Raw genomic sequence first — 14,149 nt, forward strand, 5'->3', positions numbered from 1 at the left:
CCAGATTCGTACTCTGAATTTTGGTGACGAATTCAGTAGAATCAATCTTTTTAACAACGCCTCCACCGAAGCTGAGATGAGTTTTTCTTCCACAATACTCGCCATTAGAACAAGAGAAATTAGCTTCACAGAAATCACAACAAAATGTAATTGTGAAACAAATAAACTATGCTTCTCTTTGATTTTAGTAAGTCTCTGTAAACGCTAAGTCAAGTCAAGTAAGAAAGTTACTTTCCTCTTTCATTTTATTTTTTTTAATTCAATTTTGTGGGATGATTACTGCAAACAGTTTATGAACTACAATACCCCTGGCAAGATGGTTGGTCCTACTATTATTGTCTTGACACATGCGAGGTGCAAGATAAACACAGGTTTAACTTCCAAACTATTGTAGTTTTTTTGCAGCTGTACTTGCAACATGTCTCTGGCTGCAGTTGTTATACTTCAGGTTATCATGTTTGAACTTTTGATAAAAAACCATGTGTCTTTCGCAGTTTCTGGAGCACGGAGTCTCTCAAGTGCATGGAGTGGCTCAAGACTTCTCATTAATGTGGAACATCCCCAAATTGATGAATTCAAAGCAAGGTATATTATTGGTAGTATAATTTTAGTGTTATTTCCTCTCTGCTGTTGTTCATTTAATCGGTTTATAATGTTAATTGTATTTTATACTCAATTAGTTTGTATTTGATCCCTGTCAAAACAATATCTTTTGACTATATTATACTTATCAGCTATGGAGGAACTGAAAATTCCAATGCGCCTTCGCTGTCCTTGACTTGTGAATCGTCCCTTCAATCTGCTAACAAAAGTGGGACCAACCTCAACGAAGTCAAAAGTATCCGTGCAATCAAGGAAGGAAAGAAGGTAAATATAATTCCACTGTTGTTGCGACTTTATTTCCTTCCAATAAAACGAACATCTTACCGAGTTTAGTAAGGGGACTGTTTCCTGAAAATGTTAATGTCATTAATATCAATGTCTATATGCATTAGGACTGTTTCGCAACCACCATTGGCACTACAAAACATTTCAAAGCTTCCAGGTTTGGCTGGTTTTTCGAGTCATGCCCGGGCTGCAGATCATCTAACAAGTCACAAGGTGAAACTTTTGAATGTGCATGCAGAATTACCAATGTCGAACCCGTAACCAAGTGAGCCCAACTTAAATATATATCTATATAACAAGCTGCCTATTATATCAATATCCTCTAAATTTTGTCATTCAATTTTATTGTAGATTCAAAGTTGAAGTTGAACTTGAGTATGATAACTACAAGGGTACCTTTGTATTTTGGGACAAGGACGTTATCCCTTACACGAAATTGAGTGCAAAGGAGTTACGAGCAGTTATGAAGGAGGTTAGTTAAAAGATCCAATAATTTTAATTATACTTTAGTATGATTAAATAAAGGTTTTTACTATTTCATTTTTTGTGGTTCATAGGCTGGTGAAGAGAATCCTAAGATTTGGCCTGTTCACCTCGATGTGTTGTTGAACAAACAAATGGTTTTCCGAATCAAATATCAATCGAGTTTCGAGCAGTTCTCTATCGTCGCAATACTTAACGAGGACAACCTTTTCAACACTTTTGATAACCACCTCTGCCCCAATGAGGTTTTATATGAACTTCTATCATTGAACACTTAAACATAAATGTTTGGCATAAAGTAAAATTTTAACATTGCATATTTTTTTACAGCTTACTTCAAATGCTGCTGTTGTGGGTAATGAATCCAACACTCCTACTGATCATCCAATCCAACCAATTGTATGTCATTTCATAGATATAATTGAAATTATATGCTAATGGTTGTTTATCATATTAATCTTGGATGTTAATATTTTTCCAATGTTATTACTAGGTTACACATTCTGATGACTTAGAGCTAACTGCACAGCCAGCCTTGGATGTAAACCGTTCAGGGAGCCCAACTGCGAGCTCTAGCTCCACTCCTGCCAAGCGAGTTGCTGCATCAACCTATGTTAATGAACCCATTCTGGCTGAAGAACTGACCCCTAAGCAATCTGCTACCAAGGCCAAGGCTGGGAAGAAAATTAAGCATATCAAGAAGGAGTAATTTGGGAGAGAGTCATTCAGAAGCCATATCTTTTTTGATGCCACTTTTAATTTGACACCTTCTATGTAAGGAAACTATTCAAGTACTATGTGTTTTGTAGTTTGATTTTATGTTTGAATGCATGTTCTATGCCCTTGAAACAATGCACTTTAACTCCTCAACATACTATTTAAGTTGAATCTTTTATGTTTACTCCATGTAGTTTTTTTAACTTGCTGTTGGTTATATATTTGTCAATGTCTTTGAGTTTCAAATTCACCTTTCTTCCTTCAAAAGTGTCTGCTGCCATACAACTTTAGTATCAAATTCAAGCTTATTTTATGTAATAGGTTTTTTGTCTACTATCTATTACATTACAAAATAGAAACTAAGGTAACACTTGCTTCCCATTTCTTCATTCCTAATGGCCAGTAGGTAGCAACTACTTTAACAATGCAATAGCCTTGAGTTGCTACTAACCACAAAAAGTTTATTCTGATCATTCAAAATGTCACTCACTACAATGAGGAAGAAACTTTGTCTTCACTTTTATGCTTTGTATGACTTATGAACTGAATATGTATTTCATACTATGGCTCATAAATAGCACAAAGTCAAGAAAATACACATGAACTTGGAAATAAGTCTCAAATTTCACCGTTTAATCCGATTAACAATTTATATTTCAATGAGAAAGGCTTACTCTATTAACCATGTGATCCATTCACTTATGTTTGACCTCTTTTTACATACACATTCATGCCTCTAAAATAATTGAGAATCTAATGTTGTGTTCTCTCAATAACTGCAACACCTATATTTCTATATGCTCTTAAGCAATTTCTATTTATCAATACAAAAGCTTTATCTATACCAGCCTTATACAAAATGTTTCTAATTTATTGTTTAGGCGGGAACATAATGAATGGCATCAGACTAGAATTTTTATAACAGTCAAACAATTTCTTTGTTCAAGAGCATATATAAGCAATTTATTTCAATTCTTTTATCTACTACTTTTTGCTATTGCCCTTTGGAAACTATTTATGTGCTAATGGCTAATTACCTCTGCTGCACCCTGCTACAGATCTGCGGTTCAGATTTTGGGAGTTGGAGTCTACCTTCATTTAGGATGCAAAAAGTACAACATTAAATCAGCCTTAAATGCAAGCATAACATGAACACGGTAAGGGATATGCTTCTCATAAAAAATAGCACAAATCATGTACCTTTTCAACAATTACAGCTGCACTTTACATACATTGTCAAAATCAAAACCTGTACCAGCTGCACATTAAAACCTTTGTACAGAATAATGATTTATTTGGCACTGTTGAAGTCTGCTGCATATTGTAGGGTGCAGTCTATTTCCAAATTCATCATTTACCATTGCTTCTTTTATATTAAATTATCTAATGGTCAATTGAAATTCTGCATTGTTTGGATAATATCGCTATGGTACTTTTGCTTTTCAGAACAAGTCCCCAACTGTTTTTTAGGAAATACATATATATTTTAATAGTACTTTTATGACACAACAGGGCAAAATAATAGAACTGGATTTTTTAAGGGAACACTTGCTAAAGAGCTAAAATTAATGTAAATGCTAGGTCAATGTATTTCAATCATCAAAATGATTAATAACTTCATCCATTTATGCATATACTAACTCTAAGTTGATAACAATAAACAATTTTGTAGGCCAACTTGGACTTGCCTTGGACTAATATTCCATTACCAACTCTCAGTACATGGTTGACAATATTGCCTCTCCTAAAATGTGAGCATCTGTTGTCTTAACTCATGTTCTTTGCATTTGCATCTTAACTACATGTTGGAAATCATATATGAGCCTCTGGATTTTTTTATCAATGAACTGGATACAATAACTTGTGAGTAAGGTGTGCATATTTGTTAGAACTTACTTAAGTATAGCTGAAACTGTTCTGGACATCCACTCCATGCTATAGCTGAAACACTTTGAATAACATATACCATTTGAGATCATTTTTCTGAACGGCAACAAACTCATGAGAAAAGCCGCCTCAGTCAACCTTGCCCAACATTGTGATATAACTCAGCATACTTATGTAAAATCAAACAACATGAGTTAGATGACAACATGACTTATTCCTCAAAAAACATTAAGTAACTATTAGGCAGTTAGAAACACATCTATCATAATTTGTTACTTTTTTATTGATCTTACTGAGAAAGAAAAGTTTGGCCAATCCAGAATTATGTCCATGACCTTTCAATTCTACATGTTGCCTTCATGTTATGTGTTCCTCTAATGGAGCTTCTGTCGGTTTATCGTTTTTTGGTTGACGATAAGTAGCAGCCTGTGCATCACCTCATGCGGTTCGAACATAGTTACGAATTGCTGTAACTGAACTTGAGATTCACTTAATACTGTATCAGGCCTTTAACAATAAGCAAAAGATAAAATGTTTCTTAGCAGCAACTTATATTCTTTACTTTGGAATGCTACAAATATAACTTGCTGCACAAAGACATATGAGTAGTTAGCATATATAGCTTGAACTTGGTTGGTTGCACTCATTTATGATGCAACAGGTTGGTTACTCATTAAATTTGGTTGGTTTGTATTTATTTTGGTTGCAATAAATGAAAAAACAAACAAGTTCCATGTTCTAAAACATGGTATAATTGAGTTGAGATTTGAGCAGTTGATACGATATATTACATTGCAATAAATACATAAGCTTAGTTTTTTTATGTTTCTAAAATATGTTTAATACAAAAGTTACATATAATTCTTACTTATATAGTGATATTTTAAACCTACAAAATTATGTCAACATTGTCGTGGTGAACTTATAGTTGGTTTGTACTTACAACTAATTTAGCTTGCACATATTATGTAGGCTGCATATTTTTGCAAAATGGAACGTCTTGATAACAATGAACTTGGGAAAAAAGCAAGAGCGCGAAGATCTTTGGTTTTGAAGGAGAACCGTTCAAAGCGTCCTAAATATAGTCCTCACCAACCGATAAATATGGATACAAATCATGTGTCGCCTATCTCAATGACACCAAGACAACCATTGGCCGAGCTGACTCCGTCAATTCAAAACCAATATTCTCAATCCCACCTAACTAACGAGGCATTTTATAATACACGACTTCTTCAAGGTTCCGAACCAAGCCCATCAAGACATGGTTTTAAAACAAATTTGCGGACGTCCCATATAGAGACTTTAGGAACAAATTTATTGTCTAAGTTTTCTTCCAGTGCGGCCGTGTTTGACTTTAGAAGTTCATCTAATACACCAACATTAGAAACTTCTTATATTGGGTCAGGAAGTAACAGTCACACTAATGTAATCAAACATCTTGACACAACCGCACTTCAAAGGTAGCCTGCAAAAAAACCGGTCTCTGCGGTATCTCAAATTGTGTATGTTTCAGTAATAATTTGTTAGTCATCATGTTTGCAAATTATTGCTTTTATCAATACTTTGTCAAATCTGATAAGTTATGTTATGTGCATTATGGTTATACTCATTTGATAAATTTAACTGCTATTTCCTTTTAATGTGAAAAACAGAAGAGCAAAGGCGAACACGCCGGCACGGGGCAGACCTAGACAGCAGTTGGGGGTTCCAAATATAGCAAATCACTTGAGCAGGAATGTGCCTATCCAAACAAATCCAACTGGGATAGATGCTCCTAAAATGTCGTATGTACTTAGAAACTTTTAATTTTTATTTTTATAGCAGCTGAAAGAAGTACATCATTTATGTTCCATCTGGTCCTTATAGTTGTCCATTTATAACACATTGTTCCATCTTGATCACCCAAGGACTCAAACTGCCACTGTTCATCCCGTCACCAATGGAGTCAATCTCGCAGTACCTCACATAGTAGGACTGGAGGCGAATGAATAACCTACCTCAGCTGCAACACAGACCATCCAGACAACCAATTCGTTGTACTCCGTAACTCAAAAGTCGTATGATGAATTACAAATTCTAAAACTTTTATATGTTTATTATGTTGTCTAAAGTTGTTATCACCATTCATATAACCATTTCATTCATGTTTCTATAAGAGGATTAATACAAATTACAACATAACAGTAATGACATTTTCATTAAACTATTTTGCTGTGGTGCTGTTTTGAATTTGCAGCTGTCCAAACAACAACAAACCAGGTAGGGGTCGGCCTAGGAAGCAACTGGGAGTTCCCAACCTGGCTATCAACTTGAGCAAAAAGTTTGCGGTACAAACGAATGCACAACAAACACAGTTTCAAAGGTACACACCGGAATCAACATCACAACATAGGTACATGTTCGATGTATTTTAAATGGAAATTGTAATATATCCAACTATAGCCCAATATTAGAAACTAAACACAACATATATCGTGGTTCCCGTAACTTATTTGCATTCAGGAGCGACAGTCGACCGAGCATTCCTAATATGCAATTTGATCAAACCAAGAAACAACCTTACACAAATATTGATACTTCTGACTCACAATCCACACATAGTGCCAATCATAGACCGGAGCCGTCATGTCCCGTTTTTACGCCAGCCGTCAATTTGGATTTTGAGAGCGACTCTGGAGAGGATAGCGACTATGACCCGTTCGCAAGTAAGTTTAAATCAATGGTCCTTGCATTATGGAATAATCATTATTGCTATCATTAACATGTATAGACAGTCTAAACAACACCACTTTTTATGATAATCTTTGTATTACACCTAATTCTCTCATACTTTGAATAATAGCATATTTATCCGAAGATGACGAATGGTCAGAATCGGAAGATGTTGCAGCACCCTTTACAATTCACGACAACTATAGCGAAACTTCCAAAGGTATGAAGTGAATATCAAATGGCATTAAACGGACCATAGTAATTTTTGGCATTTTAAATTATTCAGCTCAATGAACAGAATTAATTTTATTGTGTAGATTATTACGATGTCGGTGACCCTCTAATAGAATGTCGGTATTGTAAAGCAATGATGTGGTATCAGGAAAGGATGCACAAAAGTTCCCATGCAGCCAATCCGAAATTTATGCTTTGTTGTGGAAATGGGAAAGTAGAACTTCCATTGCTAGAACAGCCTCCAAAATTACTTGCAAAACTGTTGTTTGATAATGATAACTTAGACAGCAGGAAGTTCCAACATCAGATCCGAGTTTACAATATGATGTTTGCCTTCACATCACCTGGAGCAAAGTTGAACAATCGTTTTAACAATGGATGCGGGCCTCCGACAATAAGGATACGAGGTCAAACATGTCATCGAATTGGGAGTTTGTTACCTCCACAAGGTCAAAAACCGAAATTTGCTCAACTGTATATTTATGATACGGAGAATGAGGTCCATCATAGAATGCAAGGACTAAGGTAACAAGCATCTTTTTCTATTGATTTATATCAAACTTTATATGCCTTAATGCCTTATGGTTTACATATTCATTTCATATTAATTAGTTTTCATATTAACTACATGCCAGGAACTCCAAAAACATTGATGAAATGGTTGTCCAACAGTTGTCTGATATGCTGTACGAATGCAATCCTCATGCTAAGAGTTTTCAAATGGCAAGGCAATGGTTAGACAATGGTGAAAGTCAAAACCTTAAGCTGAGACTAATTTCAAATAGATCCACAGATGGGAGAGTATATTATAAACCGACTGTTTCTGAAGTTGCTGCCTTGGTTGTCGGTGATATTGACATAGCATAAATGAGGGATATCATAATGCAAACAAAAGGAGGACAGCTTCAGAGAATCAATGAGCTTCATGCAAGTTACATGGCTTTTCAATATCCTTTGATTTTTCCTTACGGTGAAGACGGTTATAGGCCTGATGTAGCTCATAGAGACTTGCCCATCCATGAAAACAGCATAAGAAATAGACTTACCATTAGAGAATGGCTTGCCTTTCGCATTCAAACAAGGTTTACTGAGGCTAAGACTTTATTATCTTCTAGAAGGTTGTTCCAACAGTTTTTGTGCGATGGTTACACAATGTTAGAATCCGAGAAGTTAGAATGGCTTAGAAAAAATCAACCAAAGCTCAGGGTCTCCAAGTACAAGTCTCTAAACGAGGAAGGTGATCAGAGTCAAGCTCCTGGGTCAAGCATAGGCAAAAGAGTTGTTTTACCATCCTCCTTTGTCGGCGGTCGTAGGTTTATGGATCAATTTTACTATGATGGTATGGCCATTTGTAGCAAAGTTGGCTTTCCTGATTTGTTCATTACATTTACCTGCAACCCAAATTGGCCTGAGATACAAAGAGTACTTGGTCCTCTTCATTTGAAACCACAAGATCGGCCGGACATCATTTCTAGAATATTCAAAATCAAGTTTGATCAATTGCTAACTGACTTAACCAAGAAAGGTGTGCTAGGAAAAGTGCTTGCCTGTAAGTTTGATCTTTAACTTCTCTTATACTTTGTTGCATTAATACTACTACTACGATATTGTGTTAATTTACTTATATCTATGAATGCTAGATATGTACACCATTGAGTTTCAAAAGAGAGGGTTGCCGCATGCCCATATTTTGATCTTTTTGCATCCTTCAAACAAATATCCTAGACCCGAAGACATTGACAAGATAATCAGTGCTGAAGTGCCCGATCCCTTAACACATCCTCGGTTGTACAATTTGGTCAAATCTCATATGGTTCACGGTCCTTGTGGTTTAGTAAATGTTAATTCACCTTGCATGAAAGATAGGAAATGCTCCAAGTACTTCCCCAAAAAATTTCAACCGACCACTATAGTGGACCAAGATGGATATCCTATTTATAGAAGAAGAAACAACGGTCACACGGTTGAAAAAAATGGGGTCATCTTTCATAGTGGTCATATTGTTCCTCACAATCCAAGTTTATTGTAGAAGTACAATGCCCACATCAACATGGAATGGTGCAATCAAAGTACTTCTATCAAGTATCTTTTCAAATACATAAACAAAGGTTCTGATCGAATTTCAGCTGTCATTCACGGTTCTAACAAAGACAACATTGACGAGATCAAGCAATATCTGGATTGTAGATACATCTCCCCAAGCGAGGCATGTTGGAGGATATTTTCATATTCTATACACGGAAGAAAACCAGCCGTAGAGAGATTGTACTTTCACATGGAAGGTGAAAACTCCGTTTACTACAAAGACTATGAGCAAGTTGGTGATGTGTTACTCAAACCAAGTGTAACCGAGTCAATGTTTACATCTTGGTTTGAAGCTAACAAAACTTACGAAGAAGCTAGATTACTAACTTACGGTGACTTTGTTTCTAAATTTGTTTATCATAAACGAAGCCGAAGTTGGAAACCAAGGAAACGAGGGTATACCATCGGAAGACTTATTTGGGTTCCTCAAAGCACAGGTGAATTGTTTTATTTAAGGATGATGCTCAGTGTGAAAAAAGGCCCTTTATGTTATGATGACATCAAAACTATTGATGGAAAAAAACATAAAACTTTTAGAGGAGCGTGTTTTGCTATGGGATTTCTACAAGATGATAGAGAATTTGTTGAGGCAATAAAAGAGGCACATGTTTAGGGATCTGGGTTATTTTTACGCAAGTTATTTGTTACGATGTTGATGTCGTCATCCATGAATAGACCGGAACATGTGTGGAGATTGACTTGGAAGTATTTATCAGATGGCATTCTTTATGATCAACGATTATTGGCAAGAGATCAAGGTATTTCCTCTTAACTTCTTGTAAGATTTTTTTCCACCATGCATTAAATATTGTTCATTCTGTATGCTAAGATATTAACAGTTTGTAGTGAAAAGAATTAAAAGGAATAATTTCTCATATGAGGTTAAACTAGCAGTACCCTAAAATTGAGGCGGAGCTACAAACTAGCAGTGTGTAGTTGTAATATTAAGTGTTGCGGAGCTACAAATGATATAATGTCTGCATACATTGTAACATTAACTTAGCTTATATTCTAACAAGGAACTTATATACTGTTAGCTTATATACTGTTAGCCTAATTAGAAATTATATTTAGCTTAATACTCCAATATAATTTTATAATAAAGAGCAATAGAGTATAGTGTATTCATTATAGTTTAATTGTATGAATCCAGTAACTAGCATCCAATATTAACAATCAGTGCTGACCTAACACAAGTTAATGTTTAAGGCAAATTTAAAGAGGAGAGATTTATATGATATTTAATTAAAATTATTATATTTTTGGTTAAATATATTTTTAATACAAAACAGTTTATTATATATCAATAATTATTTTTATTTATCATTAAGAGCAATAATGAATCATTTACTTAATTATTTTTAAACTACAAATTTCAAACATGTTCTCTCTCTGTTTTTTTTAAACTTTCCCATTCAAACTTTTAATTAACGCTATTATAAAACAAATATCAGGAACTTATATTCTAACATAAGTTTTTTGATTGTAGGGTTGACACTAACTGATACGGAGCTAAAGGAGCTTACTTTAATGGCTATTGAAACACTATTACAAAACAATAATAAAAGTTTGAAAGATTTCAAGCCAATCCCATATCCCAAGGATTTTGTTGTTTCCTTTATAGGAAATCGGCTTCTATACGATGAACGTCAATACAATGTTCATGAACAACAACAACTTTTTGCTAATTTGTACTCATCTCTCACAGGTAATCTTACTCTACTTAACCAAGTAATTATAAGAATATCTGCATTTACATTGTTTTCATGTTATTTCCCATGCTTCTCTATTTTGTAGATGAACAAAGAAACATTTTTCATGAAATAATGGATGCTGTCGAGAAGCAGCGAGGTGGGGTCTTTTTCTTATATGGCTATGGAGGAACTGGTAAGACCTTTATGTGGAACACTTTATCAGTTGCACTTAGGTCTAAGAAAAAAATTGTCTTGCCGGTTGCATCAAGTGGGATTGCAAGTTTATTGTTACCAGGTGGCCGAACAGCTCATTCTAGGTTTAAGATTCCTGTCCCTACTTTAAAAAATTCTATTTGCAACATTAACAAAAAAGATGATCTTGCTGAGCTTCTAAAGGTGACCGATCTTATAATATGGGATGAAGCTCCTATGGCTAACAAATTTTGCTTTGAATCTCTTGATAAATCCTTGAAAGATATTATGAGTGGAATGCCTAATGCATCTCAAAAAATATTTGGAGGTAAGGTTGTCGTCTTTGGTGGTGATTTCAGACAAATTCTCCCCGTTATACCAAGAGGTACTAGATCTGATATTATCCATGCAACAATCAATTCTTCTTATATTTGGGACCACTGTAAAGTCTTGAAGCTTACAAAGAACATGCGGTTACAATCTGGTATAAGTGATTCTACTACTGATGACATTAGGAGCTTTTCAGAATGGATTTTAAGTATATGGGATGGGACCATGTGTGAGCCGAATGATGGTTATGCTGATATTTGTATTCCAGATGAGTTTTTAATTTCAAACTTTTCCGATCCCATTATGGCAATTGTGGAGGATACCTATCCTGATCTTATTCATAACTATCTTGATTCGGACTATCTCCAAAGTCGTGCAATCTTAGCTTCAACAATTGAAGTAGTTGATGATATCAACAAATATATCACAAACCTTCTTCCAGGTAACAAATAATTAATTATTTAGATTTTGTGCTGCAACATAGGAATTACTTGCTGATCGAAATCATTTATGTAATGCTGAACTTTTTGCATCTTTTGTAGGAGAAGACAAAGAATACTTCAGTAGCGATTCTATAGATAAATCTGATGCTACTAACTTTGATGCATATGAGCATGTCACACCTGAATTCCTTAATGCTCTCAAAACTTCTGGATTGCCTAATCATTCAATTAGGTTGAAAGTTGGCGTCACAATAATGTTAATGCGCAATTTAGACCAGTCTGAAGGCTTGTGCAATGGTACACGACTCACTGTAACCAGACTTACATCTCATGTCATTGAAGCTAAGATCATTTCTGGAAAAAATGTTGGTAACATCATTTATATTCCTAGGATGTCATTGTCTCCATCACAGTCACCATGGCCATTTAAATTGGTTAGACGCCAATTCCCCATTATGGTATCCTTTGCCATGACTATTAACAAGTCTCAAGGACAGTCTCTTGACCATGTTGATTTGTATTTGCCAAAAGAGGTTTTTAGTCATGGTCAATTATATGTCGCGATCTCAAGAATTAAGTCAAAAAAAGGATTAAAGATTCTTATTCATGATAAGGATATAGAACCAATGTGTAACACCACTAACGTTGTTTTCAAATAAGTGTTCCAAAACTTGTGAAAGGTATGTTTTGCTTGTAATTTTTTACCATTCCATACTATTTAACTTAGAATGACTTTCTTTACTTATTATTAGGACATGTCATTTGACTATTTTGTTCTTTTCAGGTTCAAGCCTCCACTACATTTTGAAGACTCATGTTGCAAATTTTTTGTTATAATCTTTTGTAAGGAATATTGTAGTTTACACCTTCTTTTGAGACAATCAATATCAATTAGGAATAACACTCATTATTGTGTATTCACATTATTAGAAAACTATTTGTCATTTTATTACCATATCATTCTTTTGGAATATTCTTAAATACACAACATTTTATAGTTATTTACAGAATATACAAATTACTTTTACCCGTGCGGCAGCACGGGTTTCTGACTAGTTGATTTTAGTAAGTCTCTGTCAAGTCAAGTAAGAAAGTTACTTTCCTCTTTCATTTTATTTTTTTTTAATTCAATTTTGGTCCCAAATTTCTAAATTATTTAATTTTGATCTTTTAAGTTTTAATTATTTAATTTTGATCCTCCAAATTTTTTAATTTCTTGATTTTGACCACCCAAATTTTAATAGCTTGATTTTAACTCCTCAAGTTTGTCTCTTTTTATATTTGATAGTCTTATAATGACATGTAGACTAAACTTTTTTTTTTAACTCTTCCCCTCTTCTTCTTCTTTTTATTTCTCCTCTACAATTCTATTTTAAATGTATTTTTGGTCCCCAAATTTTTAAATTATTTAATTTTGATCTTTTAAAGTTTAATTTTTGGATTTTGGTTCTTCAAATTTTTTAATTTTGACCACTCAAGTTTTAATAGTTTGATTTTGACCCCTTAAGTTTTTTTTTTTATATATTTGATAGTTTTCTAATGAAATGTAGACTAAATTTTTTTTTTAAATTTCTTCTATACAATTCTATTTTTTTTAATGGTTAAACTTTGAATATAATATTTTGAAATTTCTAAATATTTCATTCAACATATGTCTAATTTTTTTCTAAGCAAAGAGTTATTAATAAGAGTATTAGGTATACTCAACCTTGGTTACAAAATTGGGGAAAAACCTGAACAAAGTAGGAGATATTACAAACCAATTGAAACTTAAACTAAGTGTTCCAACATAGCTTTGCAAAAATCGTAAAAATTACATTTGAATATAGTAATTTCTTCTATAAAAGACCACCTCCAAGTTGATAATTTGATGTTCCAAACTATATCTGAAACTTTACAAATATCATTATCGAACAAACAATCGTTCCGCATTCTCTAGATATTCCAGCAAAATGCCATCCAAATAATTCCTTCACTCCCTTTTCTAACTTTCTTCCCTTTAAAGAATCTACACCAAGACTGAAAACTACGCCATCTGTTGTTGACCACTCGAGGGACAAAACCAACCCAACAAGATATCTCTCTCCACGCCGAATTCACAACGACACACTTGACCAAAATATGATTTAAAGATTCCTTTTCTTCCCTACATAACATACAATTAGTGTTTGAGTTTAGAATCATACCTCTTCGGGTTAATTGGTTCTTTGTTGGGACCCGATTCCAAAACCATCTCCAACTAAATACTTTAATTTTGAACGGGATGTTTAATTTCCATAATTGACCAAACGCCTTTCCTTTAAGCGAACTTGAAACCACTCCCATCGAAGGATTAATAAGACACTCGTAACCCGGTTTAACAAGATCCCCTTCGTTCATCTCTCCAGGCCAAGATACCGTGTATGCACTTCCTTTAACAACAAAAATCCCTGCCAGAATATTTTGAAGCAGCCGACATCACTTGAGCTGCTCATCAGGCCC

The 14,149-nt window shown here is 34.3% G+C and overlaps 4 protein-coding genes across 10 annotated transcripts; all 4 read left to right on the forward strand.

Annotated features, from left to right (window-relative positions):
* The first annotated feature begins 20 nt into the window (after nucleotides 1–20).
* LOC131620786 (uncharacterized) lies at nucleotides 21–6,370 on the forward strand. Of its 7 annotated transcripts, none has more exons than XR_009289292.1 (15): nucleotides 61–187; nucleotides 290–371; nucleotides 495–585; nucleotides 735–867; nucleotides 996–1,153; nucleotides 1,240–1,360; nucleotides 1,446–1,616; nucleotides 1,702–1,770; nucleotides 1,865–2,145; nucleotides 3,147–3,245; nucleotides 3,761–3,839; nucleotides 4,948–5,438; nucleotides 5,631–5,762; nucleotides 5,886–6,035; nucleotides 6,215–6,370. XR_009289292.1 is itself a non-coding variant. In XM_058891949.1 (9 exons), the coding sequence occupies exons 1-9, from the start codon at nucleotides 77–79 to the stop codon at nucleotides 2,078–2,080; spliced, it is 1,152 nt and encodes a 383-aa protein (XP_058747932.1). In that variant the 5' UTR covers nucleotides 61–76; the 3' UTR covers nucleotides 2,081–3,053. The 7 variants fall into 7 exon arrangements, 1 of the variants encoding a protein (XP_058747932.1); XR_009289293.1 differs by having other exon boundaries at nucleotides 5,886–6,032; XR_009289295.1 differs by having other exon boundaries at nucleotides 21–146; nucleotides 5,886–6,370.
* LOC131619316 (uncharacterized) lies at nucleotides 4,966–7,791 on the forward strand. The gene is made up of 7 exons (XM_058890425.1): nucleotides 4,966–5,438; nucleotides 5,631–5,762; nucleotides 6,215–6,370; nucleotides 6,481–6,683; nucleotides 6,821–6,910; nucleotides 7,008–7,449; nucleotides 7,560–7,791. The coding sequence occupies exons 1-7, from the start codon at nucleotides 4,966–4,968 to the stop codon at nucleotides 7,789–7,791; spliced, it is 1,728 nt and encodes a 575-aa protein (XP_058746408.1).
* Nucleotides 7,792–7,794: 3 nt separating this feature from the next.
* On the forward strand, nucleotides 7,795–12,794 carry LOC131620787 (uncharacterized). The gene is made up of 6 exons (XM_058891951.1): nucleotides 7,795–8,473; nucleotides 8,565–9,767; nucleotides 10,499–10,717; nucleotides 10,807–11,667; nucleotides 11,768–12,348; nucleotides 12,453–12,794. Exons 2-5 carry the CDS (start codon nucleotides 9,659–9,661, stop codon nucleotides 12,325–12,327), a joined length of 1,749 nt encoding a protein of 582 aa, XP_058747934.1. The 5' UTR covers nucleotides 7,795–8,473; nucleotides 8,565–9,658; the 3' UTR covers nucleotides 12,328–12,348; nucleotides 12,453–12,794.
* On the forward strand, nucleotides 8,975–9,622 carry LOC131619317 (uncharacterized). Its single transcript, XM_058890426.1, has one exon. It carries the CDS (start codon nucleotides 8,975–8,977, stop codon nucleotides 9,620–9,622), a length of 648 nt encoding a protein of 215 aa, XP_058746409.1.
* Nucleotides 12,795–14,149: the final 1,355 nt, after the last annotated feature.

The sequence above is a fragment of the Vicia villosa genome, linkage group LG7 (genome assembly GCF_029867415.1).
Source record: "Vicia villosa cultivar HV-30 ecotype Madison, WI linkage group LG7, Vvil1.0, whole genome shotgun sequence".
Classification (NCBI taxonomy): domain Eukaryota; kingdom Viridiplantae; phylum Streptophyta; class Magnoliopsida; order Fabales; family Fabaceae; genus Vicia; species Vicia villosa.

Bases quoted from the DNA above. Each gene is read 5' to 3' on its own strand.
- LOC131620786 (XM_058891949.1), top strand. From the start codon at position 77: ATGAGTTTTTCTTCCACAATACTCGCCATTAGAACAAGAGAAATTAGC. The intron at 188-289 runs GTAAGTCTCTGT...TACTGCAAACAG, and splicing joins TATGCTTCTCTTTGATTTTA to TTTATGAACTACAATACCCC. The intron at 372-494 runs GTTTAACTTCCA...TGTCTTTCGCAG, and splicing joins GAGGTGCAAGATAAACACAG to TTTCTGGAGCACGGAGTCTC.
- LOC131619316 (XM_058890425.1), top strand. From the start codon at position 4,966: ATGGAACGTCTTGATAACAATGAACTTGGGAAAAAAGCAAGAGCGCGA. The intron at 6,371-6,480 runs GTACATGTTCGA...ATTTGCATTCAG, and splicing joins GAATCAACATCACAACATAG to GAGCGACAGTCGACCGAGCA. The intron at 6,911-7,007 runs GTATGAAGTGAA...TTTATTGTGTAG, and splicing joins CTATAGCGAAACTTCCAAAG to ATTATTACGATGTCGGTGAC.
- LOC131619317 (XM_058890426.1), top strand. From the start codon at position 8,975: ATGGAATGGTGCAATCAAAGTACTTCTATCAAGTATCTTTTCAAATAC.
- LOC131620787 (XM_058891951.1), top strand. From the start codon at position 9,659: ATGTTGATGTCGTCATCCATGAATAGACCGGAACATGTGTGGAGATTG. The intron at 10,718-10,806 runs GTAATCTTACTC...TCTATTTTGTAG, and splicing joins TTTGTACTCATCTCTCACAG to ATGAACAAAGAAACATTTTT. The intron at 11,668-11,767 runs GTAACAAATAAT...CATCTTTTGTAG, and splicing joins TATCACAAACCTTCTTCCAG to GAGAAGACAAAGAATACTTC.